Below are 15742 nucleotides of genomic sequence, written 5' to 3' on the forward strand. Positions count from 1 at the left end.
ATTACATTCCTGTAACAGTGGAAAGCTAAATCACTACCATTATAATAAAATGAACCAAGTTTTAAAAATACTTTCATCTTACAGAGGAAAAAATAATTTTAATCCATGCACTTCAAGGTATGTGTTATGTAACACTGCATCTGTGGGTTTCCCACTGGACGTTTGCTCTCTCTTGTCTCTGACAAGTCTGGAGACTGAAGCTCTTCAACAGCTATGAGCAACAGAAATAAAGTATGAATCCTGCCTGTCACGCCTGATGGACAAACACCCCATGAAACAATGTGCAAGCATCGTTTAAGTTACATGTGAACCAGGTTTCTTTCCCTAAGATGTAAGGAGACCTCAGCCACTGGATGAGCTTTCTTATCTTTAAGTTCTTCGAGGCCGACTGGCGATGAGGAGAAATGTCCACAGCACACCAAGAACTCATTCCTATGAGGTTCTCATCACAGCACATGCTACCTCCTGAGCCCTGAGGAGAACAACGCTCTACAAAATGCACAGTCAGCATCCTCAAGCTGTTAACAAGCCCATTCAGTTCAGGTCCAAAGTCATTTCCAGAAACACCAGGACGTCAAAAGCCAAGTTACCGGCAGTCAATACACCTAGGATGCTTAACCAAGGCTTATGGAAGCTTTCCTTTTGCTTCTCAAAACAAACTTTCTTTTGAAAAAAAAAATGAGATTTTTCTTGGCAATATCATTTGCTTTTCATAAACACAGATAGGTTCTCACAGCAAAGCACTAAGGTTCTTAACTGAAAAAATGCAAAGAAGCTTATTAACAAATGCTTCTAAGTCTTAAGGAAACAGTCATACTTTAAAGCATGTTATTCTAATACAAATAAGATGGTCACCAATCCTGCTATTCACTCATTTCCCATAAGTAATCAGAGAAACCAAAAGAGAGGCCACTATTCCCACGGTCCCCCTCCCCGCTCCTGGCCATCTCCAGACTCTGGTTGCTACCAGTGATGAGGGGCTGGGATGGAGACAAAGGACCACAGAGGAGGACCTGGTGCTAATCGGCCCCGAAGCAAAAAGAATGCAAAGCCAATGAAAAAAACATGTATTTCTGGACCCAAACCTAAAATCCTTGAAGAGCACTGAAAAACATCTCAACTTGATAGCTATCGCACATCAAAAAGATGAAAACAGATTTGAACACAATTTCATCAACCAAGTGACAAATACCTGATTTATACTTTGACATGAATGGGCTAAGTCCTAAGTTCCCGACTGCAGTGGTAAGACCCTACAGAGGGGTCTTTGGAAGGATAAGGTACCTTTGGAGAGCAGTGTATCAACATAAACTGTAAACATACACTGATTGTCCACTAGCTTTCTTAAATAGAAATTCTGAAGAATTTTTGTAGGAAATTATATATAAGAGTGTAATTGATCAGACAATTTCTATTACAACGTATAAATTCTGTTGTGTGTGCAAAAATGTGGTAGAAATAGAAGCTTCTATGGATGGTTTATATTTTTAAAGTAAGTGCTACATTGCAATCCATTAACAGTCTTTTAATCTTTTCGTGAAACTTCTCTCTATATAGGTTGAAATACATAATGCTTTCTGGTTCTTCTTCAAACCAAAACTTGTCAAATTCATAGACAAGATAACCTGCAATAAAAGAAAAAACATGTCACTCTCATTAATAAAATTATAAACCACTCAGTTTTAAAAGTAACTACCCCCTTACATTCCATATTAGGATGCAATCATCAAAATAGCATTAAAAGTATTAGGAACTTGCTGTTTTCAATGACTTTTCTCAGCACCAGTGACTTTACAAAACTGCACCTGCCCAGTTTCAGAGAAAAACTTAAAAAAAGAAAATTCCATTTCAGTAAGATTGGTCACAATGTAAACACTATAGTTAGAAACTAGCCCATTCCAAGACTACATACAGCTTCAAAAATTCAATTTGATAAAGATTTCAGATTGATCTTTTGGTATATGCTAAACCAGAATTTTGACAAGTAGGAAATGTAAGAAAAATCAATGAAGCCTATGGAAAAATTCCATTTGCTTCTCAGCTCTAAAAGATGGACTAAAGATAGCAGTCTTATTATTTTTAAATACTATTTTCTATCTTTGATTGAAAATGCATTTGGGGCCTAGATTCAGACAACTGTGTATGGACAGAAATTACTCACAAATGTACAACTGAGCAGGGGCTCTCCCTCAGCTCCATCTCTAATACAATTACAGCGAAAACTTTGGAAATTAATACACATTGTGGCCAGAAGGGGGAAATGCGACAGCTGTCCCGAGCTGCCTAGTATGCACTTGCAGGGAGAGACACTGGCACATTCCTAGCCAGTCCTGGTTTATTTCCTCAGATTTATCTGTGTTTACATTCATTGCATTCATCCGTGGGTTCTTTTAGTTCTGCTTTTTGAGACTACTATGTGATCCCAGGCTGGGCTTTTACTGGAGCCCTCTTGCCTCAGCCTCTGGAGTGCTGGGTAACCGGTGTGCAAGACCTGCAACAGCCCAGTCAAGAAGACTGCCATGACTGTAGACTCTGAGTGTATGTAAGTGCATGAACGCATGTGGTGTGCATGGGGGGTGTGTGTGTGTGTGTGTGTGTGTGTGTGTGTGTGTGTGTGTGTGTGTGTGTGTGTGTGGCCAAAACTAAGTCTGGAAGGATACCACGGCTCAGATCACACAGGGTTTATGAATGAGGATCCTCTGAAGAACTCTGTGAGTGAAATGGCTAGATTTTCATTTTAAATAACCCGACATCCTGTGTGGACAATTGAAGAGTTTCAACACTACAGTAATCAAATAACAAAGATGGAAGCTACCATGTAGTTCCACGTGGGAGGGAGAGGCGCAGACAGATGAAGAGAGACTCAATATGTAGACAGGAATGAAGGGGTAAAGGCGGGAGGGCGATGGCGGACTGTGACATGGACACCTTTGACACAGGCTGAAGTTATGATCCAACCATGCATTAGGGAAGGTTTGCCATATCCCCACAACACGCAGTAATGTTCCAAAAACACAAAAAGATCAAGGAAAGTAGAGCATGAGGCTCAGTGACATGTAAACTCACTGCTCGCGACAGCTTCAGATAGTGAACTGGTTCAATAAACCCTCACTATCCCACTGCTGCCCCCATACATGTTAGTGACAGTAACAACTGTGTGGGCGCACTGAATGGGGCCCAGCCTGCTACAGAAAACCTGGCCTTGAAAAACAGGAGGTGAAGTTTAAAATGATTTTTCTTACAAAGTAACAAAAATACAGACATTCTATTCAATGTACATTATATAAAAACTGCACTACGTCCGCTGAGGCATGGACGGGCGGGGAGGACGACGCGAGGGGTGGTGACCAAGACACCCGGCATTTGGGGCCCACACTGAAAACTCTGTGCAACTGTTAATTAAAAAATACTAAAAAGTCAAGTCGCAGGGGCTGGGACGGTGGCTCAGTGGTAGAGTGCTTGCCTTGCATGAGGCCCTGGGTCCGATTCCTCAGCACTACATAAGCAGAAAAAGCTGCAAGTGGCACTATGGCTCAAGTGGTAGAGCGCTAGCCTTGAGCTGAAGAGCTGAGGAACAGCACCCAGGCCCAGAGTTCAGACCCCACGACCAACCAAAACAAAACAAAACAAAAAATCAAGTAACAAAAATAATCGTTAAAAGTCTACACCTTTGATTCCAGAGCACTCATTATAGATTTAAAAAGAGAAAATTCATTTTGTAGCAGGCTAGGAAGTGAATGTCTACAGAAAATCTGTATGACTGCTAAATCTGTACATGTAGTACTTGCCTTATCAAATTCCTTTTTATGAGTAAATATAGAGTGAAGTAAAAAATACTCTTAGAGACCCATGTACTATTATTTTCTTAGCCTTCAAAGATCTTACATAGTACATATAAGTATGAAGCTTTCTCTGTTGGTAGAGATAGTAGAGGAAATCCATTATACCTTCCTTACAGTTTGACAATTCTCTAGTGAAATCTAGTATTAGCTTGTTGTAATACTCACAGTAAAACTGATGGAAGTGTTCCATTGTTGGCATACCAGGAACAAAGTTGTAGAGATGAAACTTCAATGCTTCACTCTTCAGTAAGCTATAAGCCATCTCTGTAAGATTGATTCCAACTATTGCATAAGAATACCTATGTCAGAAACATTACCAGTTATACCAGCTAGCCAAAAAGCTCACAAAATAAAGTTAAAGTTAGACAAGGAATTGGGAAAAAGTGAAGGAAGTTTAACATGGATTTTACAATAACCTCTACATAATATTTAAAAAAAAAAGGATGGATCCAAAACATTTTTTTTTCCCTAAAGCTTCTAGATAGAAGCTAAGAAACAAAAAAATAATTTGTTTATATGACACATAAAAAGAAAACTACATTCACCAAATCTCATTGATATACTGGTATTTTCTTCTCCCTTCCCAACGTATTAATTTCTAACATCTAACGTTATTATGATTTTTCAGGATTATATATCATCAGAACATAAACATAATGATAAGAGCTAATAATTTGACTTCAATTTGCATTTCACTTTATAATTCTGAAGCTATTTGTCATTTTGCTGTTTCAAAACTATTTTCTATTCCAAATTTCAAGTGTATTCCTGGAGAAAAAAAAAATCTCCATTTTATAAACTATCTCTTATGACAAAGATTTATAGAAATAAATGTAAAATTCACTTGTGATCACAATCTACTTTAAAAATAATGTGTCATATAACTACCTTACACAGTAAAGCATATCAATTAGAAATTAGTAAAAGCATATCAATAGAAATACCGTGAAAGACCTTTAAACCATGGTTATCTTAATGCCAGAGACAAGTTTCTTTAACCTGTATGCAGCTTACCCTAATTTTGGATGGTTTGCGCGGGAAAGAATCTGATGAGCCTCCTTGGTGTACTTCTCACTGAAATACCTACAAGTGTTTAGAGACAATCATGAAAAGGCAGCAGGCCCCAGCTTCAGACACCAGAGCAGGGGGCACTGTGAGGAGGATAGCCCTGGCTCTCGGGCTCCACCCACCCCCACCTCAGGCACTTGTGTGACTCACAAGATGTCCTGGGTCAGTATTTAACCTGGTGGATCTAGCCTGTTCAGCAAGACCATAGGCTCTAGGCAAGACTTGCTTTAACTACAAAACTGCCTAAAGAGACTTCCAATCTATGTTTAAAAACAAAACAAAAAACAAAAAAACACCACCTCTACAGAGTTCATGTTTATTCCATCTGTATAAAACAGTCAAAACACACGTTTTGCGTGCCCTGCCTCTCACCTCAGCCTGCGCCTAGCACTGCCAGCAAGTCTGCTTCGGCTCATACCATTTTCAGTGCACTCAAAAGAAAGCCAGGATCCTTCTTTTGCACCCCAAGCCCCCCAAACCTTACTACTTGGCCAACAGTCCAGTTAATACACCGGCAGTAAAGCCAAAGAATTAGCAAAGAATTAGCAAAAGAAAAAACCAAAAAGCCACCTGTTTGTAGGCTTACATATATCCTTTTGGTGTACATCAGTGTAAACTTTTTGAGTTTGTAAAAACTGGGAAAACTTTGGGCTCACCTCACATGTGGTAGTATGTACACAGGTACAATAAAATTTTAACAAAATACCTAGTTTCTTTGATCCTCAAATTAATCTGTAAGTCCACAATCAACAGAGTCCTGCTTAGTTTAAGGCTCTCCTACATACTCTTAAGTTTTCTACTTTAACCCTGAGTTGACTCTAAAATGCCCTTAGTAGGCTGTTACACTTAAAAAAAAAATTGTTATCTTTCAGTTGTGATTTAACAAAGCAGTCTATGAATTTCACTCCTTTCTACACACAACTCCTTATCAGCAGTAAAACTACTCAAAGCAGTCAATCTGCCTTGGGTATGGTGGTTCATGCCTGTAATGCTGTAATGCACTCAGAAGACTAAAGGATCATGAGTTTAAGGCCAGCCTGAGCTAAGAGTATCAAATAAAAAGAGATGGAGTCCACACAGGCCCTAGGTCAGGGATTTACATCACTTGTTAGCACAGGAGGAGAACAGAAAGAGACTTCCTCCTTGTATCTGTTCTGATTTCTCCAAATGGAATCAGAGACCAGAGAGAAGAGGACACAAAATTCTTTTAAAAGGAGGCCAGAAGGAAGAAGAAAATCTGTGTGTGTGTGTGTGTATGTGTCTCTCTCTTTCTCTCTCTCTCTCACACACACATATGCAGTTCTGAGGTTTTCACATTACGGTCAGCATGTCAGTAAACACTGGCCCTGCAGTTATTAAACCCAAGAGAGTCTGAAACAATGCTTTCAAGAATTTCACTGGATGGGAGATGGTGTGGAATCACTGGGAGAAGAGAGCGTCTATTCCACTTACACCAGGTTGATCAAGCCCAGGATGCCCATGCCTCTGAAGTCAGTTTTGGGATCGTCACCCTGGAAACCAATGTCAGCCCACTGCTTGGAGATTCTTGACTTCAACTTACTCGTGGGCATCAGAAGATTCCAGAGCTGTAAGAATATGCTTGCACATTACAAATAATACTGGTGGTATTAATTTGCCAAGATAATTTTTTCTCATAACTTAATCACATATATATATATATATATATATATATATATACATATATATATATATATTACTTTCAACTGAAGTTTTGTAGACAAATTATAAATTCAACAAAAAAATAGTTTAAGAACTTTAATCATCTTAAGTACTGTAGCGGATTTATTCCAATGAAAATGACTTTTAGGTTTTGAAAAGGTAGCAAATAATACCCAGAAATCTAAAATAATGTCTTTATTCATAATTAAAACCCTTATGCTAGAATTGCTAAACTGCTTGCTTAAGAACACAATACTAAGCATGAAGAAAAAATGAAAGTTCTGAATAATCTTTATTTATCTTAATGTTTAATCTATCATGGCATTATTTGGCAATTAACATTCTGTGAATCCCAAAAGATTTCAGAGCATCAAGATACACCAAGCTCACAGTATAATTTATATAAAAACTGGAGGGAAATCTGAGGCTGGAGACTCACAATTTTTGGTTGAAAAGAATGTTCTTTATGGATTTATAACCAACTTTAGGATTATAAGCATTAAAATGAAATTTGAATATGTTTTAATGATATTTATCAATAAGTCATAAAAACTGGCTAAAAATTGTTCACATTCATGAAATCAAGTATGAGAAAATTTTCCAAGAAGCAAAGAAACCAGAAAGTTTAACTAAGCCTCTGGAATGTTCCTAGACTGTACTCAGGTCAAGACTAATTTCTCCAGTGTTCAATCACTTAAATACAGAAAATAATAATTTACCTTGAGGAGTAGCTTCTCATGTTGTGCATTATCAGAATCATATGGCCTTTTCCTCACATTTTCTACATCCAAATAGAGCTGTTTATATCCTGTTATCTGCAGTAAGCATGCTCTCATGCAGATTTTAAAGCTGAAATGATGAAATGATTATTATTATTTTTTAATCAGACCCTCTTATCTTTGTAATGTCTGGCACAGTTTGTGGCTCCTATGTCTACTTAGAAAGCACATCCTGGCTCTCAGGAGGCATCAAGAGCCTCCTTAAATAGCAAACACTGCATAGCATTGCCTAGGACATAAGACAGGCCTACAAAGACACCAAGCTGTGGCAGGCACGGCCAACCTGGTGATGGCAAGGCTCTGTCCTCTCTTGCCTTTCCTCTGGGCAGTCCAAGCATTCCCAGATCTTCATGCCAGGTGACACTGACACACCTCACTTCCATGTAGTCCACAACAGGTTGTCTCTTTGCCCAACACCCTATCTCTCCTGAAGAAAACACCTCTTTCTAAAGTGAGCCTCTAAATCTATTAATGACTTCACGAGCCATTAGTTCCCCAAGCCAGAGCACTCCAAGTTCCGATCCACCTTCCCTGTCAACACCATACATCAGAAGGTCCCTAAGCCAATCTCTAATCTCTGAAATGTCCCTGAAAGCAATTCTCAAGTCACTAATCACCTGCTTTATTCATGGCTTTGCCATTTCTTGCTTGAATGATTCACTTTCCTAACTTCTTTCCTCTACCAGCTTTGCTCTAATCTTAAACACTTATCTGATAGTGGAGCTTGTAAAAAGACAGAAGACAACTCTAAATCTGTCAGAACAGCCTTGATGCTAGACAGTAAACCAACCTACAATGATCTGCCACCTCCTGTTGTGGGCTACTGAGCCCACTGCAGCACCGAGGGCTAAGGCTGGACAGAGAGCTCGGTGGGAGGACTGAGCAAGGCCCACACTGGAGGAAGACTTCACAGGAGGAAGACATGAAAACTCAACTCTGAAGGCCAAAGTTATTTAACCATGGGAGAGGAATGGCCTGCTACCTTGACCAAGGCAGAAGGCAGATTAGGAACAGTGAGGGCCTGGGAACCTGGAGCCAGGCTTCAGCTCTGCATCTGTCACTCACTGCTCGGGACCCCCCTCGCTGCAGACCTTGGCTGCTCACCCGCTGGGGTAAGGGTGAAGCTGATCAGCTCTGGAGCTCACAGCTGCACATGAGCCCAGACCCCACAGATTGTAAATGCTCAACCAAGAAGGAGAATGAGAGAGCAACACACCTCGTGTCCTTCTCAGGGTTAATATTCTTCACCTTCATTATATCCTTAACACATCTGTCCACTTCACTCTCAGCAACCCGAGTTGCTTTCTGTAAAATCTGTTTGTATGGAAGAAAGCTGAATGAGAAGAAGCCCTTAAAGCTGAAAAAAGAAGTGCATTTTACTTCTTATTTTATCCTATTTTATCTTCGGTGCTGGTACTGGGGCTTGAACTCAGGGCTTCTCCCTCCTGCTTGGCTTTTGGCTCACAGCTGATAGTCTATCACTTGAGCCACACCTCCAGTTCTTCAAAAACCTCTGTGTATGAAACACATACACATACACACACATATACACACAGGCACATACATACAGACACACACATATATACATACACACATATAAACACACATGTGTTTTGAGAATTATTTCTAGAGAGAGAAAATCTCACTTAAGTTTTCTTTATAGCAAAATCACTAGGCAGGACACTAAAAATAATTTTAAACTTAAAGTCTTTTTTTTTTAACAACAACTAAAACTAAGTTTCTGAGAATTAGTAGGGTTCTTTCTTACCTTATTCTTGGAGTATGTCAAGGAATTTTCTGAAATAATAAAAAAAGAAAGAACATTACCATTTACGTGCAGTTTTCAAATTATTCCATAAATACACTATAAAATAATAAAATACTATTAAGTCACTTTCAAAGTTGGAGAAGATACAATTTCTATATGAATCACATGGCAAACACTTTAAAATTCTATATTATAGTATACAGTATACAAAAGAATGTTTAATTCAAAAGATCTTAACCATAACATAACAAGCCAAACAGGTGACACCAACCTAGTTTCTTCAGAATCCTGTGTTTCAGTGAAGTCCCCAAAGTGTAAGAATAGCTCAGGTCCCAGATATTCATCTGAAGACTACAGTGAGTGCTGTCTACTATGTTCCCTTCCACTGAAAGCTGTCAGTAGTGTTGAGATTTAAGGCACTGGCAATAGTACAAGAACAAAAGAACAGGAGGTGGCGGTGCTGTAGCTCAAGTGGTAGAGCGCTCGCCTTGAGCTGAAGAGCTGAGGGACAGCGCCCAGACCAGAGTTCAAGCCCCACGACCGACAAAAAAAAAGAACAAAGGGACAAAGACTAGATTATCTGACTATCCTAAACCTAAAGAACAGGATAACTTCTCCACTTTTGGCTTCAAGAATGACATGCACATTTTCACTAGTCTAGTAAAAATTTTGTCTGGCACACACAATAATAAGTTCCTTTTGTAGGCAATTTGAACAATCCAAGAAGAATGTTTTTGTCCCAAAGTAAAGCTTTGTCATAAGTTCTTTCCCCACATTACAATACACATACCAAGCAGCCTGCAAAGATCTCTTATCAAAAAGTACTTTGTTCTGAGCAGTCCAAAGGGCAAGTCAAAAGAGCAGGGTATAATTTAAGTCAGCTTTAGGCTGTAAGAACTAGGGAAGTAAGTAAACCTCAATCATCCATCGCCCGAGGCAGCCTGTCATTCGACCAGTTACACACCAGTCATGCAGAATACCGTCCTCTCATTTCTCATCTGGGTAACACAAGTCATGATTTTCTACTTAACATAATATCATGAGCTGCAGGGGTGGTTTCCAGGTCCTCCTTATCCTGGCCAAAAAAAAAACAAAAACAAAAAAAGAGAGAGATGCCCAACACATTTCTCACCCATCTATGGTCTAATTTAGGGAATAAGTATTGAAAAATTGGCATATTTTAGAAGGCAAGAGAGTAGGATTGTTAAAACTAGAATGAAGGCGAAAATACAAGCCACATCTGGATTATAAACTCTCTACTGCTGCATTAAAAAGAAACACACAACATTAATTTTAATAAACTTAACTCAACAGGCCCAAAATACCATCATTTATAATTAGTAAGAACACGCACTGCATATAAGTAGCTATTAATAAGACATTTTTACAATTTTTTGGTGTACCAGGAGTTGAACTCAGGGTCCTGAATTTTCACTAGGTCTTTTTCCTCCCCATTCATGGCTGGAGCTCTTCAACTTGGGCCATATCTCCAGTCTAGCAGTTTGCTAGTTAATTGGAGAAAAGACTCTCTGGGACTTTTGCCTAGGGTGACTTAGATTATCAGTTTCCTGAGTAACCAAGCTTTTGACCTTCTTTTCTTATATAAAGGCTTTGAATCCCAGTGTGTACCTTATAGCACAGTGCATCTCAGACATGTCACATTTCAAGAGAGGAGTAACCAGCTGGCTACAGGTAATAGGACTGGACTGCAGATTTGGAGTCTTAATCTTCACATGGGGCATTAATCCCATATGGGATTAATGGGTATGAAATTAAGAGATGAATGAAGTATAAAACTGAATCTAGACCATGACACTCCTTCCAGCACTAGTCTATATTAATTTGTAGTTTTCAAAGGGATATGGTAGTCTCAATTTTTTTTCTCTACAACAATTTAATCTATAATCTGAAGAACTACTGATATATGGAAGAACCTAGACTAGATTCTTCTTTGCACAGATACGGACTTTGTAGTCAGGTTTTTGTTCTTTTCTTTATCTATAATGTAGCTTTAGAAATACAGAGACTCAAAGATTACCAAGTTTATGAAACTCAGTTTAAGTGACTTGTCCAGAATATATAAGGAATCCACTCTGCCTGTGGGAAGTGAGAAAAGATATTCGTTCTGAGTTAAATTTTTAGCAGTTTTAGGTATTTCTGTTGTAACATTACCTATCCTGTGTGTCCTCTGTGCACCCACACAGGTGTCAAAAATGCGCTGTAATTCACACTTTCCAGTCATCTGTCGTAAGAGCCATTTCATCCAAAATCGAAAAAAGTGCCCATAGAAGAACTCCCATAAAGAAATTAACATTCTTTCCTGGAAAAGGAAATATGTCAAGTAAGCTTAAATTTAAAATTTTTTTTTACTCTGTTCCACACACCGAATCTGAAATTCTGTGGAAACTATGGATTCCTGCGTCTGCTCGGTGTGTGTGTGTGGGGGGGGGGGGGGGGGGGTCGGACCTCCAGGCAAACGGTGCCAGGGTGCTCCGCAGCCTGGGCGCGGTGACCGCAGCCTGGGCGCGGTGACGGCCGGCCAAGCGGGTCCGGGGTCGCTTTCAGAAAGAAACCCTAACAAAAGGCGGAGGAGCTGGGCGGGTTCCCCGGCGGCGGCTCCGCGGGCGCGGGGCCGCGCGGGGCAGGCTTGCTCAGGCGTCCCGTGCTGGGGGTGCGGGGTGCGGGTGGCACTCGGGACGGGAGCGCGGCCGGGGAGGGAGGGCGACGCGCTGGGTGACCCCGGCGGGCGCGGGCGCCGGAGGAACCGGGAGCCCGGCTTTCATCGGGAGCGTGCGGGCTGGACGGACACCGCACCTGGCAGAACGGACGGTTTCCCTCTCGGTGGACGAACGGCAGAAACACCCAGCGGCTACTCCGGGAGGAAGTCAAAAACCCCGGGTCCCCGACCTCCGCTCTCGGTCCCGGGTAACTCCGGCCGGGGGACGCGGCGCCGGCGGGGGCGCCCGGGACGCGCCTCGGGCCCCCGCCCCCCGCGGCCCGGCCGGTCACCGCGGGCGCCGGCGTCTTTACGAGCCCCCCCCCCCCCCGCCCGCGCCCCGCACCGCGGACCCGGCGGCGGCCCGCCCGGGCCTCGACCGCGGAGAGTCGCCGCGCGAGCCCCTCGCGCGTGCGCGTGCGCGTGCGCGTGCGCGCGCGGTGGGCGGGAACGGCTGGCACAAAGCCCCGCCGACCGCCGCCGGGCCCCGCGCAAGCAGCCGAGGGGGAGGGGAGAGAAACAGCAGCCACCTCACAGGCACGCCGGAGGACCAGAGGGAAAGCCGCAGCTGCCTCAGTTTCCCCAACTGCAAAGAGCCGGCAACGGAAAGGACGCCGTTCGCAGACCGCTCTCGGCGCGCACCGCGACCCGGAAGTGAGGGCGTGGAAGCCCCGGGACCGCCTTCCCCGGGCTCGGGGCCCCGCCCCCTCGGCCTCTCCTGATTGGCCCGCGCGCTGCCTATCGCCAGCGGTGAAGGAGGGGGCGTGCGCAGTGCTCCGGTGCCCGGACGCCTCCACGGTTTCCCTGGCAACGGGGGCGGGGCGCCACGCCCAGCGCCAGCGTGGACTCGGGACGCGGCTCCGGAGGCCAGGCGCTGCCGCGGCTGGAGAGCCGGGGCTGTTGCCGCTGGTGACCCGGGGGTGCTGCGGGTGGAGGAGAGGCCTGGGCCCGGGCGCTGGGCGCCGAGCTTGTGACGGTGCCGCAGCGAAGGAGTTGGCGCGCGGGGCCCACGATTAGTAGTAAAGCGACACCACGGGGGAGGGCGCGCGCGGGGCTGGGCGGCGCGCGCGCGGGTCGGGGTCGGGGCCGCCGGCGTCACGTCGGGTGGCCCCCTCGCTCCCGCACCCCGCGCCCCATCGGGACCGGCGGTGTCGGGGTGGCCTGCGCCGTGCGGCGGGGCGAGCCTTTCCCGGGGCCCGCCGGGGCCCGGGCGCTGCTGGTCGGGCGAGGCGTGGCTCGGTCTCTGGATTCTCGACCCCCCCCCCCCGTGACCCCTGCTGGCGCCCCAAGCCCCGGAGCCACGCCGTGCCGGTGGACACGCGTCCACCTGAGGTTCCCGAGCGCCCTCCCCGCCTTCCGCCCCGGGTTTGTCCCGGGGTGGTGACCGGCCACGAAAAAGAAGTGCGGTCCGTGCACGTGTCCAAGGCCAGCACGGGAGCCCCGCATGTTGACAGACGAAGTGTGGCTTCCCCTCCCCCAAAATAATAATGTATAAGGACATAATAACAACTTATCAAACATTCTTTAACTGTTCATCACAGAAAAAGAGAGAAACCTCAAACACAGACTCGTACTTGATGGCCTGTTGCGCATCGGGGAGCGCCCCACAAAGGAATCAGATATCACACCAACAGCCAGGTATTTAGAATGTCAGATGGGGCGAGGTATTAGTGTTACCGTTAAGGGAAATGGGTAAAAGGGGTATTAGGGAGGACGTACGGTGTAATCAGCTCAGTAAGGTGACGTGATGGGCGTTAATGAGTAATGAAGGTTATCACGAGGGCATCTGGAAGAGGAGGATTGTAGACACTTCAGTTGGGAGGAACAGGAAGGAAACCAATGCGGCTAGAAAAGGAAGGGCAAGGTGGAGAGCAGACAAAAGACAACTACATGAAAAGTAGAATCCTAGCTGGGTGTTGTGGTATACACCTGTTTTCTCAGATATAGTAGGAAGCATGAATATGAGGCTCAGTGTCCAAACTGACTAGATAAAAAGCAAGACCCTTAAAAAGAACTACAGCAGCACCAGACACGGGTGAAAAGGAGAGGCTGTTAGTATCATGGCTTCCCTTGATCTAAAGTTTCTGTCATAGCAAACTAATTGTGACTCATTTTTGTGATAGAGTGGGATAAAATTACCTCGATCTCACTCAGCACACTTTTCTTGGAAGGAAAAGAAATATAATGTATGCTCTAGTAGTCTTTCATCACAGACATCTGACTTCTGCAGCTTCCTGCCACAATTTGATGAGACTGGAATTAGATATAATCACTGTAAATATCAAGCAATTCATTATAATGATGATGGCATTGTGACAAGGAGAAACTCAGATTTAAGGGTGGTAGAGGCAAATCCAACTAGATAGTTTATCACTCCAGCTAAGATTTAAAAATAAACTACCCTTGGGGCTGGGAAGGTGGCTCAGTGGTAGAGCGCTTGCCTTGCATGCCTGAGGCCCTGGGTTCGATTTCTCAGCACCACATAAGCAAAAAGAAAAAAGCCGGAAGTGGTGCTGTGGCTCAAGTGGTAGAGCGCTAGCCTTGAGCTGAAGAGCTGAGGGACAGTGCCCAGGTCCAGAGTTCAGGCCCTACGACCGAACCAAAAAAAAAATAAACTACCCTTATCAGAAAATTTTCTGAAAATAACTTTAGTTTTCCTACAGTGTAAGTAATTAGTTATACTCCCTCTATGATATTGACAATTAAAAATGTCAGTGTCACACTGGCAATAAAAGGGAGGAACACACTGATTGTCAGGCTGTGACCCAAATATGTGACAGGGGAACCCAGGATTCCAGCACAATTCAAAGGTTTTAGGAAGCTGTTCCTGTAGAATCATGCAGATTATAGGTTTTGAGTGAAACATACTACTGCCACCTTGTGGCAACCACTAGGATTCTTGTTAAAGTTCCCGTCCCAGCATGCTATGGGTCTGGCATTAAAAGCAGGACCCTTCCCTTGACACTTAAGGGTGTTAAGTTACTTTAAGGTACAAACTACCTATTATGTTCTTGGTAATATCAGGAAGCTGTTACAATAAAGAGGAAGCTGAGCAAAATTCTCCCAAGAATTCATGCCAACCCAAGTCTCCGGAGCATTAGGACAGCTAAGCAAGTAGCATCTCTGCTTCAGCAACTACCAGCCCACTGCTGTTGCAGAACGCTCTACATCTCAAGATGCTTTCTACCAAAGTACAACAGCGTCTCGGTTTATCAGGAAGCTACCCAGTACGGTAGGAAGTTAGTAAAAAAAAGTCTGCTAGTGACTCTCACAATCCGGGGGAAGTCCGTGTAACCGGCTGAGAATAATGAGAATAATGCACCTGATTGACAATGAAGGAAGGTCTCATTTTTAAAATGTTCACCCTGGATAACATTGGAAACAGTCGTAGACAGCAAGTGGCAGGAAGAGGAGCATCCTGAGGAGTGGAGGAAGCATCCCCAGGGGGTGGCAGGGATGTGACGGGGACAGCGATGCCGCCATCTGTGGCCAGCGCCGCCTGCTGTGCCTCCAGCCAAACCAGAGGACGCGCTGGTTTCCAGAAGCCCTCGAAGCAGTGAGGAGCCGCGATGCCTTCTACCCGAGCCGTTCCTGATCGGGGCTCGGGGGACACGTCGGAATCGTGCCCGGATTCCAGAGGAAAACTGCAGTCCTCGCATGGAGCGAAAGCCACGGCGCGCTCAAAGCCTCGCACGTGGAGGGATTCGCTTCCCCGTGTCCGGGGCGTGTCCGGGGGCGTGTCCCGGGAGTGTCCAGGGCCTGTCCGGGGCGTGTCCAGGGCCAGTTGGGGGGAACCCGTGTCCAGGGCCAGTCCGGGGCATGTCTGAGGCCTGCCCTGGGCGTGTCCTGGGCATGTTCTGGGTGTGTCCAGGGCCTGTACGGGGCCGTG

The 15742-nt window shown here is 44.5% G+C and overlaps 1 protein-coding gene across 1 annotated transcript; it reads right to left on the reverse strand.

Moving 5' to 3' along the window:
• Positions 1–59: 59 nt before the first annotated feature.
• Positions 60–12506, reverse strand: Elmod2 (ELMO domain containing 2). The gene is made up of 9 exons (XM_042701832.1): positions 12384–12506; positions 11310–11457; positions 9138–9166; positions 8586–8683; positions 7310–7439; positions 6363–6496; positions 4857–4925; positions 4008–4141; positions 60–1625 (listed from the first exon to the last, which is right to left on the reverse strand). Exons 2-9 carry the CDS (start codon positions 11449–11451, stop codon positions 1480–1482), a joined length of 882 nt encoding a protein of 293 aa, XP_042557766.1. The 5' UTR covers positions 11452–11457; positions 12384–12506; the 3' UTR covers positions 60–1479.
• Between the last annotated feature and the right edge of the window lie 3236 nt (positions 12507–15742).

The sequence above is a fragment of the Dipodomys spectabilis genome, unplaced genomic scaffold, assembly GCF_019054845.1.
Source record: "Dipodomys spectabilis isolate Male_0828 unplaced genomic scaffold, ASM1905484v1 ptg000297l, whole genome shotgun sequence".
NCBI lineage: Eukaryota > Metazoa > Chordata > Mammalia > Rodentia > Heteromyidae > Dipodomys > Dipodomys spectabilis.

Bases quoted from the DNA above. Each gene is read 5' to 3' on its own strand.
- Elmod2 (XM_042701832.1), bottom strand. From the start codon at position 11,451: ATGTTAATTTCTTTATGGGAGTTCTTCTATGGGCACTTTTTTCGATTT. The intron at 4,926-6,362 runs GTAAGTGGAATA...AAACACTTGTAG, and splicing joins CTGGGCTTGATCAACCTGGT to GTATTTCAGTGAGAAGTACA. The intron at 1,626-4,007 runs GTGAGTATTACA...CTTTTATTGCAG, and splicing joins ACACTTCCATCAGTTTTACT to GTTATCTTGTCTATGAATTT.